The sequence below is a fragment of the Electrona antarctica genome (assembly GCF_951216825.1).
Source record: "Electrona antarctica genome assembly, chromosome: 2".
Classification (NCBI taxonomy): Eukaryota; Metazoa; Chordata; class Actinopteri; order Myctophiformes; family Myctophidae; genus Electrona; species Electrona antarctica.
In genome coordinates, this window is record NC_136807.1 from 40846177 (window position 1) to 40868280 (window position 22104).

At 41.5% G+C, this 22104-nt stretch overlaps 2 protein-coding genes across 2 annotated transcripts; one reads left to right on the forward strand and one right to left on the reverse strand.

The window, feature by feature from the left end:
- Positions 1–3349: 3349 nt before the first annotated feature.
- fam3a (FAM3 metabolism regulating signaling molecule A) lies at positions 3350–10203 on the reverse strand. The gene is made up of 10 exons (XM_079490367.1): positions 9885–10203; positions 9611–9643; positions 9393–9506; positions 9239–9262; positions 8983–9109; positions 8452–8510; positions 8296–8346; positions 8099–8183; positions 6972–7098; positions 3350–4811 (listed from the first exon to the last, which is right to left on the reverse strand). The coding sequence occupies exons 2-10, from the start codon at positions 9621–9623 to the stop codon at positions 4710–4712; spliced, it is 702 nt and encodes a 233-aa protein (XP_079346493.1). The 5' UTR covers positions 9624–9643; positions 9885–10203; the 3' UTR covers positions 3350–4709.
- Positions 10204–10807: 604 nt separating this feature from the next.
- On the forward strand, positions 10808–19897 carry idh3g (isocitrate dehydrogenase (NAD(+)) 3 non-catalytic subunit gamma). Its single transcript, XM_079490403.1, has 13 exons — positions 10808–10954; positions 11174–11221; positions 11728–11745; positions 11919–12016; positions 12127–12242; positions 12392–12452; positions 12614–12746; positions 15070–15203; positions 15300–15402; positions 15520–15666; positions 16410–16504; positions 18426–18486; positions 19003–19897. The coding sequence occupies exons 1-13, from the start codon at positions 10874–10876 to the stop codon at positions 19102–19104; spliced, it is 1197 nt and encodes a 398-aa protein (XP_079346529.1). The 5' UTR covers positions 10808–10873; the 3' UTR covers positions 19105–19897.
- Positions 19898–22104: the final 2207 nt, after the last annotated feature.

A 22104-nucleotide genomic window follows, 5' to 3' on the forward strand; every position in this document is an offset into this window, starting at 1 on the left:
CTGACATCAAAATGCACTGTGGACTACTGAAGACTGATAAACGCCTATCTAATCGTAGTACAGTATCATTTGATTCAGCACACTCTGGATCCATTTGCATCTTTGAGGTGGTTATTTTGAAATGTGATGGAAAAAAAAACTACAAAAGGAGTCAACTTGAACTCCTTGACTATTAGAGTCAAACACTCAATGATTGTTCTGTTCCCATTACAACAAGCCAAGGCTGAAAAAAAAGTACTTTTGTCCAATCCAGGTCAAGCATGGGATAGTGTAGGTAGCACGCGCACACACACACACACACACACACACACACACACACACACACACACACACACACACACACACACACACACACACACACACACACACACACACACACACACACACACAGGGGACTGTTCATTGAGACTCAGAGCAAAAGAAAGAAAGTTAGAATGAGAGAGAAACACACAGAGACAAGCAGACAGACAGACAGAGACAGAGAGCGAGTCACACAGAAAGAGAAAGTTAGAAAGAGAAACACACAGAGACAGACAGCGACAGAGAGAGAGAGAGAAAGAGAGAGAGAGGCGGGTGGGGGGACCCTCTTTTATTGCATTCCCTCCAACTGGTAGAGCCCTCTCTTCCTAACTGAATGGCCCATCTAATCCAGGTGGGAGAGTGTGCATTAATCAGGCGATGATGATGAGTCAGGATTACACATATTCCTAAATTGGCTTAATACTCTCCTAGAGCTTAAACACACAGCTGAGCCTATTCTATTACACAATAATAACTACAGCATCAAAACAGTCGGACCTCTGAGCCGATCATCTCTGTGCTCTGCTGACTTCATAGTGGTGGAGTGATTTCTTTAAAGATTACAGAGCTGTCCTATACAGTATGTATGATTTAGTAGTAGTAATATTAAAACAAAGTTAGAAAGTGCGTTACATAAAACTTGATAACATAACAAAACCAATAAAAAGTGTAAAATGTGCAGTGAGAAATAAAAACATTAAAAGAATTAACACCATTTTAAAAATGTCAAATAAGGAATGGCCTTTTCGACAACAGAGCCTTATGTTTTAAGAAGAGATTAATGAAGTAATTAACCAAACAGCACCCCCCGACCTTACACCCCCAACCGGGCAAGAAAAAACTCCCAAAGAAAACGTTCCTTGACAGGAGAAGAAAAGGAGGAAACCTTGGGAAGGCTCACAAAAGAGGGGACCCCACTTCCTGGGGGGACTGACGTGCAATAGCAAGTGGGCAATATATAAATGTAAAACAAAGAACTAAAACTGTTAAATGGACATGCTGGCAAAGTGACAGACATTACTATCAGCAGGCATAATGTGGGCATTAGTTTTCGTTCTACAGTTGTCAGCATTTATACAAGAATGGTGGCTTGCTAGTCACCTCTAATGTTTAGAATACCATTAGGCCTACTCCCATTGGGGTAATCAAAGCATGCACAAATCAGTGTTTTTGACATAATGGTTATAGAATATTGATATTAAATTACATGGACTATTGCATTGCCCAGGCCATTGCTGATCATAACCCAGGGGCTGTCAATGATAGGATAATAATTAATTCACCATAAATTAAAGGTGAGCCAATAACAGTCAGGAAAGGGGTTAGAATTTTACAACAACTCAATTTGTTATATTTTAATGTTCTAAAACAGGCATAATAATCCGTGTGTGTGTGTGGGGTGGGGGGCAACAGAGTATCTGGTTCAATACTCTGTCTGAAATCGTGTTGTTTACTGGCTCAGTCTGGCTACATTATTTACAGCTACTGTAGTGTATTGTATGCTGATCCACGGGCCCTCCCCCGCCATTGGCCAGCATGAAGCTCAGCTGACTTCAAAAAACGCCAAAAGGCTACAATCACCCAGTCACGAGTTACTGTAACTGATTCCCACTGTCTAGCGTTATAGGAAAAGCAAATTGTATGCAAATAAAAAATAGAAATAAAATTTAAAAATAGGGCCAACAGCACCCAACTACAGACAGTAGCACGGGCCCTTTGACAAAACGTCGAATTATGCAAATGATGTGCTGTGCTAAATACTTGGCGTTTGTAGGCCCGCCGCCCGCCAGTCAGCAGTCCGTCTGTCTGCACTTGACTCAAGTGCTTCATAACTGCACGTCGTATTTCAAGAAATAAGCTGTTGAGCTGTCTAAACGTTGAATGGACTTAAAAACACAACACAACATCACAGTGATATAATACCCACTCACTGCACGTCAGGTAGTAAACGGACTGCAGGGACAATAATAACATTGTGTACTGAATGAGGAGAACCCGCTGCCGGGCAGTTCCACAATAAGTACATATAAAGCAAATATATATTAGTTGACATGTGTTATCACATAATAAAGGCAAATAATAACTAGGTCTACTCACCCAAACGTAGCCTATTATCTTGTCCATCCAGTAGGCTGTTTTGCTTTTACGAGCTGGTTTAACGTTATATATTCCCTTAGCTATGTACAAAGAGCTTTCAAATAGGGCTTTAGCTGATTTACATGGGGGGCGGGTGGGTCGTATAAAATTATTTTACACCAAATAATTACATTTGCACAGAGCTAAAAAATTAAAAATACAAAAAGCGCGTATTCGTATATATTTTTTTGCTATATTTTATGAGGTTCTCCCATGGTGCTGTCGGCTTGAAAATCCCCACTCCAGTCGTCGAGCCTTGGTCTGTCCAATTGCAGTGATGCTTGCCTTTTTCACATAATTTGTCCACTCGCTCGTCCTTATGGCGACTCACACTTGTATACCCCGTGTACCTGTCCATTCAGGTGTTTAAAAAAATAATCGTTATGTACATAATTTACAGCATGCGGCCATTCGGTAGTTCAAGTGTATTGAATGCGCTTGTCTGCAGCCGCTCGTTCCTATCTCGACAGTCGAGTACACTTGCCACAGGCCGTCTGTGGGATGCAAACGACCTGTAGTCGTTTGGTGTGATCACTAGAGGGCAGTGGTGCACGCCACGGTGCTTGCATATAGGCCTAGGGATGCTTCGAACACATTAGCGTGAAACGGTTAAATCCATCGGTCCCTTTGACCACTTTTATAATGTACGAAATGTACATAAGAATAAAAGTTAATTATACTGTCATCTCTCACCTCACTGACAACCAGGGTAAGCTAAACCCTGCCCTGGTACTAGGCTGGTAGCATGTCAGGTCCACCCATGCAAATGCCATGGGCAGATTGAACGCCAAAATCGCCAATACAATAACCGCGACCCAGTCTCCCTCTGGTGGACTTCGCCATGTATGACACTTGAGTGATTGAAGTGCATTTAAAGAAAAAACGCACCTAATAATTGGTTTCATAAACATTTAGCTAAAAACTAATTTTATGATCAGCATAGATTCCACAATACAAAACATTCCTTCACATACTTTCTTTTACTGATATTTTAACAAAGCTATACGTTCATAGCAACAAATAGACCAAGGTAGCTACATTAGACTGTCCCATGTTAGGATTGACAATAGTGAGATACATTCAACTGTGTAAGAAATAACACATACTCAAAATACAAGACGTAAAAGGTTGCATTTTGTAAATAAGCACACACATACGAAATGTATTATTTTAGGCCTGAGACAAAATTCACAGCATCGCCAACACGCCCTACATATTAACAATAGTGCTGTGTTCGATGAGTAAAGATGCATGTAAGTAGTTTCTTGAATCTGGCATTTCCTGCACCAATGTCAAAGGTTCTGTAAACATTGAGCAAGCAGTACTCTACAAACTGCTGTGCCGCAAGTTGTCAGAAGTGGATTGTAGCTGAGCTACAACATCATACATAACAGCATAGGTGAAAGATATACTAAATCACAGGATATTACATCAATGTATGTTGAAATGTAACTTTGCCTACTGGACAATGTCTTTGTTAGAGCAGCTGCTTAGAACAGTAGGTGGTAGTTTGTCTACAGTACCTCATGTAGTCTTCCCACTGTGTAGGAACAGACTTACCCCATATCCCTCAGGAGAGAAAAATAAGACAGGGATTTCTCTCTTACACCAAATTTAAAAAATATGGGGGGAAAAAATATATATACATATCCCCTTTGTTCAAGCAAAGGTGACTAAAACACTAGCAGTGGACTTTGTGAAAGACCTAAGACCTAATTCAAAATCCTGCATGGGCTTTGGAAGACCTACTGTATTGTTCATTCTCTGGTATCACTTATGATTTGATTTTATTGTTGCGTGTAAAGTCACGCACCAAAAATAGCAGCTTTAGAGTGGCTATTTTCAGTGCGTGACACCCGAGCGCGACTAATAAATCAGGCGTTACATTTTGGTCATCACACCTTTGGCCTCTGAAGCTTCCCTTTAGCTTACTTACATACTGCAGTCCTGTGTTACAGACCAGTTTCACTATCATCTCATAACTTGACCAGGCAGGTTAGGTGCTGCCTGACACACTTTGCACACAAAATCCAGCATATTTTTCTCAATGAAATGAGTCCCATGTCTATCCTCCTTTGCAGTCCACTCATGCCTGTCTGAACAAACAAGACAGGAGAAGATGCTAGAGTAATAAAATGTCTAAGGCGGTCTGAACCATCCAAAAGTTCCTTGACTTAGAAACCGTAAGCACTAAGCATGATCCGCGGGTGGTAAGTCATTGCAGCACTGCTAAAAGGCACGGTATGTGTTCCATCATATAGGAGTTCCAGAAGTTACAAATTCTCCAGAGGTGCCCGCAGCGGAATGCAGCCGTCCATCTCCAGAGACTCCGGCCAGCCTTCGTACTTGTTGTTAGTCTTAGTGTTCTTCATACGCTAAAGGACACAGACACAAAAGCAAACTTGGTTAAACTCAGATCATTCAATCATCAATGGTAATGGTTCTCAAAGGGGTCCTTGGGGGGGTTCCAGGGGATCTCCAGCAAAATTAGGAAAAGTTTAAAGAACCTGTAAAGGGAATTTGTTGATCCGTTTCTGAACACTTTATACATGTTAAAGAGTAAATGTGTACAAACTAAGAGGCACAGTACATATTGTACAAGCTCAATTATGATATGAATATACTGTATGTAGATATCAGGATTTTTGCCTATGCTCGACACGTTTCTCTTTGCCGTTTGGTTTATTTTTCTCCTTGCTCGCCTGAGGGCCTCCTCCTAAGTTATGATTTTATGGGAGGGGTTAAAATCATCACTTGATGACACACTGGGCTGATACTGTAATATGTAATGACACTTTCATACTTAAATCATAAGTGCGTGATGATTTAAGCTCTTCCCCTAAGAACACACAGAACATAGTGGCAGCCATCATTGTTTATACAGCATTGCAATGAATGCTCCTGGGTTTCTTTCAGCTTGGATTTATACTCCATTGTACTAATGTGTCGCACTGATGCCTTCTTCTTTCGTGTATCATCCTCAAATGTCCAACTCAGTATCGTGTAGCCCCGCCGTTGTCTGGGGCCAGCCTCCGTAGGTGGCTCGCCACACTCGCATGCTGCACTCTGTCACTCTGGGTGACAAATCTGTAGTGTGTTGGCGGAAGCATACCAGCAAGGCTACCAGCGAGGCGTCAGATAAGTGAGACCCTTGATGTGACCGTGGCTCTCACGTCTTCAAGGTGTTGATTGAATGACAAGAGTTTTAGCTTCTCTGTTGTTGAGGTGGTATGCTGCAGACACCGTCTTGCCTGTGCTGAGCTGCAGGCACCACCTGCGGAGGTATGAAGCCAAGATGTCCATGTCCTGGTTAAGACCATCTTCCACTGGTTTTCAGGTTGGTCGCCGTGGCATAATGGCCAGGTCATCTGTATACCCATACTTCCTTGATGTTGTCTCCGGTAGGTCGTAGATGTATATATTAAACATCATCAGGGAAAGGACAGAACCCTGGGGGACGCCATTCCTCAATCTTCTCAGCCTGCTTCGCTGACCATCGCTGGTCCGTAGGATGAAGATGTGGTTTGACATCTCCATGATGAAGTTCACCATATGGCGATCTGGAATTGTCCTCAGAAGCTTTAGGTGATGTCCATGGTGCCAGACGGTGTCAGGTCGACAGACAGGCACTGATGCCAAAAAAAGCATATCTACAAGCTCACCAACTTAACTATTGTCGAGTAGAAAAGGCAGAGGGAGTAGTGAGGACAGACATTACACACTAAATTAAGACCATGACACAACATTACTAGGCATGTAACGATATATATAGATATTAATCCCGACGATATGAATCGATTCGAATCGATTCATTGAAATAAAAAAAATAAAAATTCCATCATATTCAAGTGGAAAAAGAGAGAGAAATGATAGTCACTTTCAGTAGTAGAGCACTGTAGAGGGGAGCTGTGTGTGTGTCTGTGACTGTGCCCAGGTGATGATGGTCGTTGATGCTCATCAAGGAAGGCAATTATGTTTCTGCACTGTCAAAAGTAATGCTACTTCTTTTGCAATGTCGTTAAATAAAACATCTCAGGGGGAAGATAAATTATATAAAATTAAAAAAACGGTAATTCTTCATTAAAATATATATTTTTTTAATATCGTGAAAAATCGTATCGTGAACCTCATATCGTGATACGAATCGTATCGTGAGTCGAGTGAATCGTTACATGCCTAAAGATTACACATAAAGACCCCTAACCCCATTCCCATATTCAAATAACCAAGAAAACAGCTTCACATTTCATACAACATAAAGTGCATCCTGGGAATGCATATTTTCAAATTTGACATATTTTCAAATTCATATACAGCAACCAAATACAATATGGTGGTCCTTCACACTAAAATGTTTGAGAACTACTCATCTATGGGTCCTAGTAGAATCTACCACATGTAGCCAATAGCCATAATATACTATGTGGTCAACACTAATCAATAAGAATGTCGCCCCCTTGCCCAAGACTCTAGAGCCAGGACCACAGCTCTACATGTGTGAACAAAACTACCAAGAATAAGAAATGGCATATTACCTGCTCAAAGGGACTTTTATTCTCAATGCCCTTGGCCCCTACAAACACCCAGCTGTCTCTAAAGGCAAGCTCCTTCACTGCTGTGCTGCCGAGTTCTTCAAATAGTCGCCGAGCCTCATCGTTCAGTCTGCCATTGAAATGAGGAGACGGTAAGTGGTTGAACATTAATAAATTGCAAAGAGTCATGGGCATACTTTGGGGGCAGGTATGGCAGCTGCCACACCATGGCTGAATTGTTTACTCTATTAACAGTACTATAATATGCAGTCCCCCCCCCCCCCCCCGGTTATACCTGTTGTACCCGTCTGGGTGATGCACCCGTCAGGTGCCACACTGCAAAAATAAGGGATAGTAATTCACATCCGTGTGAGCACCTTTATCATTATCACGTTTTGCTATCTCCGTTGAGCACCTGGTTAGTTCCTTTTTCCTCTAACTAAAAAGGTTCTCGTAAAATACTGTATATATTTAGGAGATAAAGACAAAAACTGATTGACAATTGTTTGACTTGACCAGTTAGCTGTACAAACCAATGTTATACCTCAGTGGGTATTTTATGTACAGTAATAATTTTAATAGTATTATGTATGTTGGTTGAAGAGTTTGAAATCTGATTGCAGATGACAGACTTAACCCATTTAGGCCTGAGGCCGATTCTAAAAACACCTCTAAATCCTGACCTAAGTTTTCTGAAAAACTTCAAATATTGATATAGCAGCATTTTTAATACTGTACATACTGTACAGAACCCCATTTGGGGGGTTCCTGCCCCAAAATGGGTTAAACAAGATTTCAGGCACTCAATTGAATTATTAACACCTCCAGACTCAATAATTTCAAGTGCTGTCCATTCATAAGCAACTATCGATTCAAAACTACTGTTTTTGATAAACTGTCGATGAGCAGCTGCTGTAAGTACTTACCAGTGTCAAGGAATAACTCAACAAAACAAAAAGTTCTCAGAATTAAATACACTGAACATATATTTTTAAGCTACACACAACTGTAGCTTAAAAATGCTGAAAACGCAGCAATACTCTGTCAGAATGGTTTCCATGTGTGACTGTAGAAGAGAGGCAGGGGGGGGGGTGAAGAGGTGCAGGGGAGAACACATCACACACGCTTACTTTGTAGCTGCATCATCAAAGGAAGCCACGAACACAAGAGTTCCCTCATGGAGAGGCCGGAGATACTTCAGCAGGTCTGAAACATCTGGGAATGAAAAGCATATGAGCAAAGTACTCCGATTTATGGACTCTTATGTTCAACACACCACATGTTTGTGCAACATGCTTATTTATGTAAAGCTCATTGTTTTAATTACCTCCCGCCCACATGTCAAATGACTTGGTGTCCAATAGCTCTCCTGTCACCCCTGCAAACCACAAACATCCACTAGATGTTAGAGCAGGCACACAATAAGAACACACAAGAATTAAACCACATAATACATTCCATTGGAGCCTGGAGGCATTCTTACCATTTACTAAAGCTACGTTTAGTCCTCTGCCAACATTGTTCTTTACACTGCTCACCAGCCTACAAGACATAAAGTGAGATTGATTGAAGCTTTGTCTGAGAAACTGTACATTGTTGCACGCAGAAGATACATTGTTTTCATGCTAAGATGTATTAGCTACAAAATAATTTATCTTCGACGTCGAGATTATAAATCAGATGCAGGAGCTCAGTTCTATGGCTTAGAAGGGGACACTGGGAAAGGTTAATCTGCCACTGATACAGACAGACTGTAAGTGAACTGCCAAAACGGAAAGATCCACGCAACAGACTACCAACAAAAGAGGGGCAGCCAGACAAAGAATACTTGCATTGAGCTCCTCAGACAGACCTGAGGCCCATTTAGGATGACAACACAGAGAAAGAAAAAGTGGCGTGTGTGTGTGTGTGTGTGTGTGTGTGTGTGTGTGTGTGTGTGTGTGTGTAACAACAACAAAAAGACAGTGGGAAAGAAACAAAGTAGTAAGGAGAGTAAATGTGCAGTGATTCTCACATCTTATCCTCGAGGCAGATTTTGGGGCCGATGACATTGGCAGCACCAGACACTAGGCGGAAAGCCAAGTGTTTTGGGGGACAGGCAGCCGAAAGGCCACATTTATACCTATGAGGATGAGGCTCCGCTAAAGGACATAGATAGTAGTACATGAGTTAGTGATGACAAGGAAGAGATGCTACAGACTCAGTCAAGACAATGCTTGCCAGTGATAAGTGTGGTTATATTATACTGTGTTAATAGTTCTTCTACTTACCAGGTGTTGGTTCCTCAATTTTACCTGAACATTTAAACAAAGAATTTTAGTACAGTACAAACGGGATCAAAGGCAATTACAGAAAGATAAATTGGATCCGAGTTGAATCTCATTGAAGAATAATAGTAGTAGCTAGCTCCACATGTTGTCCTACCTGTGAAGAGATTACTCAGGGAGGTTGAGCCACTGTCCCCACCAAGTAGTACGACGCTAACCACCCACCATGTGAGTCCCAACAGCAGCAGCACGGCTACAACACGCAAAACTCCTGCATAACGTACAACATGAAGGAAAGTACAAATTAAATGAGCATGACCAGCACAGGACAGTTCTCAAATTAAATACATGCATGTACCGAAAATGTCTGCCAACCTGTTAATCTCATGATTCACCAGGGTCGCTGTCCTGTAAAGACCGAAAGAACACGTTAAGGCCGGTGCTGTGCGATATATCCTGTATTATTCATGTCTTTCGTTTGAAAATGTACAAACTGGTCAATCAAGATGGCTCGACAGGAGAGATGACGCTACCAAGTGTGTGGATTCAATGTTGCATAACAACGCATGAACTAAAGCAGTGAGTGAGAATGTTGCTCAATGGTGTGTAATACACAACAATACACCGCAAAGGGACTGAGAAAACCTACCCGATGTTTCAACGAAAGAGAGAATTAATGTCTTAATTGACTCTTATGAAACGGTACAGAGCTTTTGCTCTTCTTGTCACCATGGCAGGGCGACTTTATTTCTTGCGCTGTTTCCTCATCGAGACGTTGCTGGGTTTTCCCCCCCCCGTGCGAAATTAACACTTTGTAGTAGAACAACTCCCGAAAACTCGAATAGGCGCTTTTTTTAGTCGATCGTATGATGTATTGATTTTCACTGTATTATTCACATCATTCCAGTTTTGCCACGCTTGGAAGAATTATGTCGTCTGGTCTGTGTGTTTTTTTTCTCTCCCAAATCTTCCGGTTTCGCGTTTATGGGTGTATTCTTCGGCGTGTGTGATGTCACAGGGCGTGTCGCTTGCCAAAAGAGCAGATCTACAAGCTAACAACGCGTCGCGATGCGACGCGTTGTTAGCTTGTAGATCTGTTCTTTTTGGCACGCAAACTTGGACCAGGGGGCGTGGTGGGGATCCATTCTTTTAGCAGTTTGTGCAGATCCGGTCTAGAGCGGACAAGGAAATAAGGTATAATAATAATAATAAACAAAAAAGAAAGAACATAAAATAGCATTAAAACAAAAGCAAAAACACAAAATAAGATGAAAACATAGCAAAGAACACAAAACAACATTAAAATAAGAGCAAAAAAAGGCAGAAAATCAGTGAACACAGAGATTAAAAAAAAAAAAAGCTCAACTAAAAGCAAGAGTGAAGAAGTAGGTGGGCTCAGGACAGGATGTTGAGGATACAACCTTCAAGATGTATTTTTTTATTTCATTTCATTTCACTGGTTGTTTGCATTTGATAATCAACCCGTTGTCTTTTGAATTAACACAATAAAGCAATGCAAACATTATAGACGAACGCCTCCCTTCCTGTGTGTGTCACGGGCACGTAATATCTGACGCACACGCGACTAAAATAATAATACTGTACACACCCACACACACATCCTGCTTTCAAATCAAGATGGCAGCTTCCAGTGTTGCACCCTCGATGGCCAAAATAATTAAGCCACTCTGGAGTGGACGACTGGGAAATACTGTTAAAGTAAGAGACGCTTGTCACGCATGATCAGTCTTTTAGTTATATCGAGGTTCCATCCAGGTTAACCTCCAAGGCTTTTCCCCCCTAGCAACACAAGGTCATTTGGTTGGCTGGCTAGGCACTGAGCAAGCTATACATATAAGCATCTCTCCTCATCACAAATATCTATTGTGTGATATCTAGGTCTAGGTTGTCCATTTTGATAACGTTACTGTATTTCAGGTATTTGGAACAACTTCCACAAGTCATAGACAGAGGTCGACACACGCTGTGAGTTGAAATATTTGCTGACCTCTTTGCTGACTGAGCTTGTTACTTAAATAGATTTTCCTTTTCATAAAAGTTACTCACACTGACTGGGGTATTAGCCCTAGAATGGCTGGAATATCACAGCCATTCCAGGGCGATCACTGGGGCGGGGTTGCATGCATGCATCTGAATCTGATCTCAATACTACCTGCAGAAGCTTAACCTGCTGCAGGCAGCATTGCAATGTAATTAAACAACAGCTTGATCAATCATTTCTGTGATAGAACTGGTGTCATCAGTTTGGCAGCTTCTGCCACATGAATCATTGATAATCTGTTTGGCCCAACAACTTTCCTATAGAGGTGTTTTTTGTTTCTGTTATTTAGTTTGGCATTTGTTTTAACCTCGATATTTTCCATGATTGATCCTCTGTGGGAGGAGTTTGTAAGCTTTTGGATTTCTGGTACACTAACATACCAAACTATTTTCTCTTCTGGCTTGTTCTACTGTCCATCTTCAACAAACAGAGAGATCACTTGTACATTGTAAGTAATCACTCTAATGTCACTCAATAGTCTGCACCAAAACCTCATCAACTTTTATTATAGGATGAAATTGCCAGTGTACCCCAAACATTTCCACAATGGCAGAAGAAGTGAACTGTATTTTAGCTGATTACAGTTCAATTGTGACTGACTTGAAGATGTCAATGTTTCAGCCACCTCCGGCAAAGTATGGAGGCAGACACACAGTCACACTCATACCCGGAGATGGGATTGGTCCAGAGCTGCTTAATCACGTCAGGGAAGTCTTCCGGTTGGTCAAGTCATGTTACACAAATGAAATGACATTCAGCTTCTGTAAATTACTTTCAGGTGATTTGGCACTGAGTTTGCCTAATCCTGTGACATTCCATCACGCTGTAGGTTCAGCTGTGTGCCGGTGGACTTTGAGGTGGTGCATGTCAACTCTACTTCGACCACTGAGGACGACATTAATGATGCCATCACTGCCATCCGCCGTAATGGAGTTGCCCTCAAAGGTGAGAAAATGGAAAGATGTTTTTTTTCTGTTCTTTTTGTTTGTTGTGGGTGAAATAAGGCTGAGAAGATTTTATGTTAGTTATAATTCAAACATATATTTTTGTCTTATTCTTATACATTTACCATCGCTGATCACCTCTTTTGACAGGAAATATAGAGACAAACCACACCATGCCGGCTTTTGTGAAATCCAGGAATAATCTCCTTCGGTAAGGATTTTAAGTCCCTGCAAAAAAAAGGCCCTTTGTTGTGAAACCATACCCTGTGATTTGGCCTAGTGCTCTCAGCTGACTATCTATTTCTGTTCCCCTCCTCTCGTCTCACTCTCTTCCTCTACATTACGTGTGTTTGTGTGTACATCCGTTCACAGCACCAGTCTAGATTTGTTTGCCAATGTGATGCACTGCCAGTCTCTCCCCGGCGTACAGACTCGCCACAAGAACATTGACATCATGATCATCAGGGAGAACACAGAGGGAGAGTACAGCAGCCTGGAGCACGAGGTCAGACAGACGCACGACTGATTTCCGGCCCCTTTTCCACCAAAATAACTAGAACTGGTTCCGTTCTACAGTAGATTCTTGGAATCTTGGTGCTTTCATGGAACCATTGTAATTGGGGGTGGCGTAGCTGTGTGGTTAGAGAGCCCCAGGTTCGATTCCAGGCCTGGCCAGCAATGTGTTGAATATGACAAAAGTATGGTCAAAGTATCCATGTCAGTTACAGTTTCCCATTTCTTTTCTTTTTCAATTAGGATTTTTGATTTTTCGCTTGCTTTGCCATTGTATGTTACAACTGCATCTTTCAACCTGTAGGATGGTGACATGTCCCGTTTGGTTCCCAGTTCAGTTCGCAAAAAAGTAAAATGACTGAACCAGTTCCCTGGCAGAAAAAGTGCGTACTTGTCTTTCTGTAGCCGGATTTATACTTTATACAAGTTAACAACAGTGTTGTTAACTTGTAGGAGCCTTTTTCTTATTATTGTTTTAGCTGTCCCTGTGTATGGCCACCTATGTGCATTGCTGATTTACATTTGTTTGTCTTGTTAGAAAATATAAAATAAATTACAAAAGTTATCTTGTAGGAGCAGGAGTCCCCAACTGGTGGAAAAGGGGCCATTGTGTTGTTACAACACAATGGCCTCTTTTCACCAGTTGGGGACTCCTGCTCCACATGCGGGCTCTCTTAATCATTCAGTTATGTCACCTAAAACTGGTGGAAACGCAAGCTGGTACAGGCCGGTTCCGTGAAAGAACCAAGGTACCAAGAATCTTGAACAGAACGGTTCTAGAACCAAAGTTATTTTGGTGGAAAAGGGGCCAGTTGTGAACTTGTATATACTGTATGGTGCATCCGTGTTAACCAAAAAGGGAAAAGTAAAATAATTGCTCAAGCTTCACATTGCACTTTTGATCTTGAAACTATACATTTTATTTAATTTTACAAATGCATTATTTGGGCTTTTTAGATTTTGTTTGTTCATTTAAAAAAATGAAATATACAAATAAAATGTAAGAGGCCAAATAAATCAGTGAAAACCCACTCCCTCTAGTGGTTCCATTCCTACCAGAGAAGACTATTCATTAATTTCTCCCTCCTGAGTTTATTGTCTCCACCAGGCCGAAGGCATGGGGAGAGAGTATGTTTTGCACTCCGTGTGTCCGTCCGTCCGTGTGTCCGTCCGTCCGTCTGTGAACAGCTAATATCCGGCACCGTTAACCCGGTCGATGCCACATTTTGCACACACACTCCCTGGATGCCAACAATGAACCTCTGCCCCAAAATGTCCAGAACGGCCTGTTATAGCGCCACCAGGAGGCCGCTTTGTGCAAAAAAAGTTTTTGGACAGTACGCCTACAGATTTTGTCCAAACATCACGCAAATTGGTACACAGTCTCTCTAGAGCCATTCAACGAAACGGGTCTTTCAGATTTATCAGACTCCATCCTGATTGGCTAAGATTGGCTTCCAAAGTTTCGCAGGAGTGCTCAGTTTCAAACAAAATGCTGCAAATCATGAACACATGGTGTGATTTCCGTGAAATTGCGCACGCACATGGCCGAGGAAGAAATGCCACGTGAACATTTTCAACTCGGCCTCATGGTGGCGCTATAACTGGCCGAAAAGTGTTTTTGCCTGGAATTTTTCACATCTGCTCTTTATAGCGCCACCAGGAGGCCGACATATGTAAAACATATTTTCTAATATTACTCCTTCAGATGTTATCCAAATTTCACGCAAATCGGTACACATGCTCTCCATAGTAATGTGATCAAGACGGGTTTGTTTGATTTCTCATAATCCACCTTCATTGCCTACGATTGGCTTCTAAACTTTTCAGGAGTAGCCCGCTTTGTACCCGTTTTGTACAAATCGCCACAACTACTCAACGCAGCGTCCGATTGCGGTGAAACTGCATGCATATTCCCACTAGGCTGAGGAAGAAATGCCACTTGACAGTTTTCAAATCAGCCTCATGGTGGCGCTACAACAGGCCAAGCCGTGTCTCACACACACACAATTATATTACTCCTAAACATTTTTGCCAAACATCACACACACTCCTATCCTCCTGGTGGAGACCTGTGCCCAGAAGGGCACTTTTTCTAGTTTTATAATGTTTTGTACAGTGGCTATACTTCAGTCTGAAGCAAATTCCAGATTAGCACTAACCTGTTTATTATTATTATTATTACAAATCTATACCAGCACACTGTAGTCATTGGCGTCCTAGGCTTTTGGGGACATACTGTATAATATACTACATTGTTTCTTTCAGCTTTTGCATTCTTTGACCTTTTCTCCTGTCTTGCTGTCCCACGGTAGAGCGTGTCAGGGGTAGTGGAGAGTCTCAAGATCATCACAAGGACTAACTCCCTCAGGATTGCCGACTACGCCTTCCGACTGGCCAGGGAGAAGGGTCGCCACAGGGTCACCGCTGTCCACAAGGCCAACATCATGTGAGTCCACCTGTGTGATGTGACAACATGATCGCTGACTCAAGTCAAACATACTATTTTCAATGTTTTGGTGACATGTTTTTTTTCTCCCATTAGGAAGCTTGGTGATGGTTTGTTTCTGCAGTGCTGCAGGGAGGTGGCTGCTGGTTACCCAGACATAACCTTTGACGCCATGATAGTGGACAACACCACCATGCAGGTGACGAACCCTTTTGAATGACATAATAGTTTTTACATTTCTATGAAGCATGTTTCAATTAAAAATGTCATCTATAACTACCTCCTTTTCCGCATGTGATCCGATTGGTATCTTTAGCTGGTGTCCAAACCAGAGCAGTTTGATGTTATGGTGATGCCCAATCTATACGGGAACGTGGTCAGCAATGTGTGTGCCGGCCTAGTGGGAGGGCCTGGGTTGGTGCCGGGGGCCAACTACGGACGCGACTATGCGGTCTTTGAAACGGTAAGCAGTTGCCATTAGTTTATACGTTATAGTACTAATCTATACAAAAATGATGATCTAAAAGTGATTGTGGAAATGCTTAATATAATATAGAGGTTATGCATGTGACATCATCATACCCGGAAGTTATGCGGGAAGTTCGGGAACGCCTACTGAGTGGCACAAAACAACGTTCTGGCATTGACAGCCCATACATCAAAACAGAAAAGTCCTATCTGATTGTAATCTACGTTAAACTCACCAACATTTCCAGTGTATGGAAAGCTTGACTTGACTTACTTTCTGTCTGCAAAGGTTTTGTTCCATAAAAATCCACCATAGACACGTTATGAGCCAGAGGCCCAGAGCTACTTTCTGTCAAGAGATTCCGTGCGGGTGGTTATTGTGTGATTGTCAGAGTTTGGAAACACTTGTTTTCAATAACGCAACGTCCTCCAGGTGATATGCATGAACGTTGAGTGATGTGTAACAAACTCTGCTCCAAACGCTCCATGCTGCTCAATGTTAGTCTTCCGTTCTAGATGCATAATACTCAAATAACCAGATCTTATATTACATGCCACGGAAAAGCAGTGCATTTTGCTACATGCTCCATGGTTGTCCTAGAAAAAATGCATGCAAAGGCATTTCAAACAATTAGGGAATGTGAAATCGAAACTTATAATATATATAAAAACATATGTATAATTTTCATAATGTTATATAATAATTATACATACATGTCTCTCTTCTTGATGTCTCAGGCTACAAGGAACACTGGGAAGAGTATTGCAAACAGGAACATTGCTAATCCCACTGCCATGCTGCTGGCGAGCTGCATGATGCTGGACCACCTCAAGTAAGTTAAGATGATTAATAATCATCCACCTCATCCTAGAATATCATACCTTATTATTATTGTAGTTTATATACATATGTGTATGTATCTGTACCTGTACCTATACCCATTACCCAGATAGACCCAAATATTATACACGGACTGCCTGGTTGGCAATTGGGCTACAAGTCCTTTGTGCTGTGCAGAGGCTGTCCGGGGACAGGTTTTTGTCCATCGGCTCCTCGGAATTTAATTAACTATTAAACTATATAGCTGGTAAGACTAGATTGTAGCCTAAATATTAAAGTAGGCCTAATTTCCTGACTTTCCATTTAAGGGACATTTAACTATAAGCCGAACACATTAATAAATAATAGCCTAAAGATGTTTTTCTCCCCGACAGCCTGCTGCATGCTCCTCGCAAACACAACACACACAGAAACAGATACACATACATGTATAGCCGCCCATAGTGTACCGTTGCCTGATTTGTGCTTCTTACCACGGTACAGAACTGATTCAACGCATCTCATCCACTGTGATATTGTAGGCTACATAAATGTTATCTGCGCCACATGCAACGTGCGACAAAAGCAATCCAAGTTTATGAGTTGAACTTCTAGGCTATAATATATTCAGGGCGCATGACTCGATGGGACTCGATTGGAGCATAGCGTTTAGATTGATTGCAGCTGTAAAACAGTTGTGTAAGTGTAACTTGTGTTTCATCAATGAATATAAGAATAGATGAGGCATGCATGGATCGAATAGCCCATGCAGGGCCAGGCACACGTGTGTGATAAAGTGTGTTTTTTCCGACAGCCAGCCACCCTCTGCTGCCTCGCAATACACACACACGTAGGCTACAGACTGTTGCTTGATATGCGCTTCTTAATATTTACCACGGTACATTGTGTCAGAAGTTCAGAACTGATCTATAAACTGACAACGTGTCTCATCTGGCACTTGGTCTTGTACATCGTATTGTTATCTGCACGACACCATCGTGCAACGAAAGGTAATCCTTATACAAAATTATATTCATCTAACTTCCAACTGTTCAAAAGCGATATAATGCGAGTTCAATGCTTTCTAATTAGAAATCTTTTCCGCAAGTGTTTCCATACCCCATTTGCACATTTCACTTTTTCGATATAGCCCCATAATCTGCCACCTTCAAGCGAAAAAGTGTTTGTGCGAAAAATGGAGACTTATTCGCATTTTGAGGTGTTTCCATCCAGGAGATTTTGCGCAAGAGCCTTAATGCGCAAAAAAGGCTTTATGGAAACGCACCTACAGAGTACAAATGTGCTGTTTTAATGAAAGTCACTGTGAACCTAAGAAGGGCATGCATGACCAACCAAATCATTGGCAGTCCATGATAAGCAAGAATCTCCTCACATTTGTGAGATCAATAAACATAAACAAAAACATTGTCATTTGCATAAAGAAGTATTTTGTAGACCAGTTTCAGCTGTACCCACCATTCAGATGGTTACTCACTATTCAGGGGAGCACAAGTGTCTTGCCCAGGGACACTTTGACAAATAGACCAGGTGTGACCTTTTGATTACCAGACTGATACCAAATTGTGCTACAGCAAGGCTAGGTTAAATTATAGTCCAACGGAAATTAAATAAGGCTTTTAATGTGACAGAAATAGATTCTCCCTGGGGTTTCTGAAGGTCATCTAAGTTTGCGTCCCCCTCCCCCCTTTTTAAATTAAAATATCTTCATATTTTCTGACGTCAGTGAAATCACCCGGGAATTCAGCAGTGCTGCGCTGTGCCTCCTCTATACATGTCTGGAGGAAGTCCAGCAAACATCATTTTTGTGACAGTGTTTTCTTTATTAAATACCAGTGAATGCAAAGCTATGTGATACTGATACTGCTGAAGCTACTGTTTCAGAATGATTTATTCCTGCCTCTTTCTGTCTCCAGACTTCATGATCATGCCAGTCTGATCCGAAATGCAATCCTCACCACCATGAATGAAACCAGGGTAAGTTAAGTTTCCCTCAGATGGCATTGCTCGGCCTCCTCCCCTCCTTACCAGCCGGCTTATCAGAAGGCATTGTTGTTTGAAACAGACCCAGAGGCCATAGGATGGCAGGTCTGGCAGGTTTCCTCCAGAACCCTCACACAAAACAAACATTATAGTCTCCTCTTACTGAAATTGTCTCTGGTTACTGACATACTAACACAATTTGTTTTTATTTAAAACAAAAAGAGTCTACCACACGGCGCAGCGTCATCCTATGCGGTCTAGTGTAAATTACATTCCCTTACATTCTGTTGCGCTTGTCATCCAAAGCAGCAGAAAGGCCACTTTGGCAGATCTTGTTACCATTAAAGAAATGATAAAAGGAATGATTTATGAGTCCTCCAAAAGGAATTGATTTTGTGTGCTCAACTAAACAAAATGTCAAATGAATCGTTCAACACCTGCTCTTGAAATGAACAAATTACTTACAAAGTGATTAGTAATAAGAAACTCTACTTCTTTCTTGTGTTGCAGTTACACACGGTAGACATCGGGGGGCAGGGCACCACGTCAGACGTGGTCCAGTCCATCATGAGGATGATACACAGCAAGGGACAGCAAACTACCGAGTTATAAAGCCTCTGCCACTCCATACCATGGAGGACAACACACAGACGTGTGTGTCCATGCATGTCTGTGTCCATATAGTGAATACTTTACACCACCAGCGGGTCCACTCACTGTAAAAGCTTCCTTTTGTCCTTCACTTTATGCTTTACGTGTCTCCGGTGAACACGATTTAAATTTCTACCATTCCTGTGGTCACATCTGTTTAGTTTGGGCTTCAGGGCACAGCGGATAACTCTTGAATTATGAGTGTCTGAGACTAATAAAGATTTCAAATTGTTAGACAGTGGTATTGAAATATAAACAAGAACGGCCTGCCGCGCCGGCACACATAAAGTACACCAAACAAATGGGTTATGACATTGCCTTTAAGAAACGTGCAGACATGCATAGTTTTTGTGCAAAGTCATAAGATCCCTCTTTCGCCACCAGCCAGTGTTTGCCTTTAGCGTTGGTGGTATACATCTATTGATTGAAAATCGTGTAATTTACTGCTGTCGGAACCTTTTGCATCAATCCAAATATACAGCTTTAGTTTCGCCTTACATTTCTGTGATACTGTTATTGAAAACTCTTGTGCTGTATGTCTGTGTGTAAGATCTATATACCGTACAAAACTGTTATGTAGGTGAGATTAACGCTTTCTGTTACAGCTAAACAGCGCTTGTGCCATAATGTTCTTTTTGTTTTGGACCTTACCTCAATGTGGCCCAAATAATAAATTATTAAATGTGTATGAAAAGACAGGTTTCTGAGTAAATGTATAGCAAATATTACCAATAAAGCACTTGTCCATAATCTGCATCTGTGTTGACCTCAGAGTTCCTACAGGGGCAACAGAAGTTATTGGATGTACTGTGGTTCCCAACCTTTTTATACTGAAGTACCACCTCAGAAAATATTTGGCTCTCCATGTGCCACCATAGTAACTGATGTTAAAACACAGGAGCTTATAACTGCCCTTTGTGTCCCATTCCTAAGCCAATAATGCTGCTGCTCTGACAACTGTCTAGACCACTAATCAGCACAACAACGTGATTAATCCGTCCTCAAATCTTCTATTAACTCATTCTGGGCGGGAACCCCTTTTGGTGTTTTAAGCATTGTTATACTTTAGCTATTGAAAAATAGCAGATCTACAAGCTCATAGCGCAGCACAGAGTGCCACGGTACGAGCTTGTAGATCTGCTGATGGGGGTCACCGGGAAATAAATAAATGTTGGGGTCCTTTACATGACATAGAAATATAGGGTTTTTCAGAAAACTGTCATGATTTAGAAGACATTTTGTAGAATCGAGCTCAGGTCGGCTAGGTGTGATGTCATGCTCATTTCAGCGGGGTGCATACTTAGTTTAGACTAGTCATTGGTTAGACATGGGTTAGGTGTGCTGCCCTGTGGGAGGTTAGGTTTAGGGTGAGGGTTTGAGAGGTTGTAGGACTAATGACTGGTCTAACCAATGACTAGTCTAAACCAAAAACTGTCTAAACTCTGGATAGCCTATTTCAACCAATTGCTTGGTCAGAAGAACTACCTGTATTAATATAAATATTTCATTCCACTTTTGTCTTTTTTCGGCGACTCCTCTGTGTACCACCAGAGGGGGGCTCAAGTACCACTAGTGGTTGGGAACCTCTGCTGTAGAGTACACTGAACATAGCACTGGGTAACCGTTGACCGATGTAAAATATGATTTTATGAACTGATAGTGTATATTAAACAACTGTTTTATGTGAGTAAATGTATAACATAACTATTAACAATAAAGCTCTTATTCAGTGTGTGTGTGTGTGTGTGGGGGGGGGGGGTTCCTTCACAAGCATGCGTAGTCTACCCTAAACCTAACACTGGGTGACGTAAAAGAGGGTTTTATGAACTCTTTATCCCTCAGATCCACTTGTATTTATTTTCATTCCGTGCTCCTGTTTAGAATGGTAACGTTACAACACATCTGTGAACTCCCCGCTTCTCTTGAGAATAGGGATTATATGGCTATAAATAAAATTGGCGTAGTTGATCCATCCCTTGACATTTTCACAGTCTACGCCATGCCTTATTATACATGATGGATGCATTTTTCTCACTACGTGGCAACAATTGCAACTTACCTTCACATACCCACATTCACATTGTATGCATGTCTGTGTATATATGTGTGTGTCTGAAAATAACATTTTAGTTTTACGTTAAATGTGTCAAGAACTCTACAACATATGTGGAAAAAATATTGTGGGATTTACTTCCTTGGCCTACTGGCAACAAGCACAAGGCATGTGCTGATCAGAGGGGGATTGCCAGATTAGCCCTGGAAACAGACACACACACACACACACACACACACACACACACACACACACACACACACACACACACACACACAGACCCTCAATCTAGAATCTAGATCAGTGCTCCCTGGAAACAGACACACACACACAGACCCTCAGTCTAGAATCTAGATCAGTGCATATTAGCCCTGGAAACAGACACACACACACAGACCCTCAGTCTAGAATCTAGATCAGTGCAGATTAGCCCTGGAAACAGACACACACACACAGACCCTCAGTCTAGAATCTAGATCAGTGCTCCCCAAACGTTTTAGCACGAGACCCAAAAGAGACATTTTGGATTTATTTCTTTTTTTCAGGAATTCCTTTGAAAAATGTTCCATTTTGTATATTTTAAAGAAAGATTCTTCTTTTATTTTAGGAACCTAAAAAAGGTGATATTTACTCGCAACCCATAAAAAGGGGTCCTGACTTCTGACCCCATTACCAATGGCTAATTGGCTATAGATGGCTATAATAATAATAATAATAATAAAAACATTCATAGGGATAACCAACAACCACCAAATGAAATGCATAAAACAAAAAACAAAAGACAAAAGACAAATAATAAAAATCAAAGCATATGCAGTACATGAATGGACATGATAAACGAGTAACGTGATAAAACTAAGGAAAGGCTTTAATGTACAAATTTGTTTTCAAAAGTGATTTAAAAGATG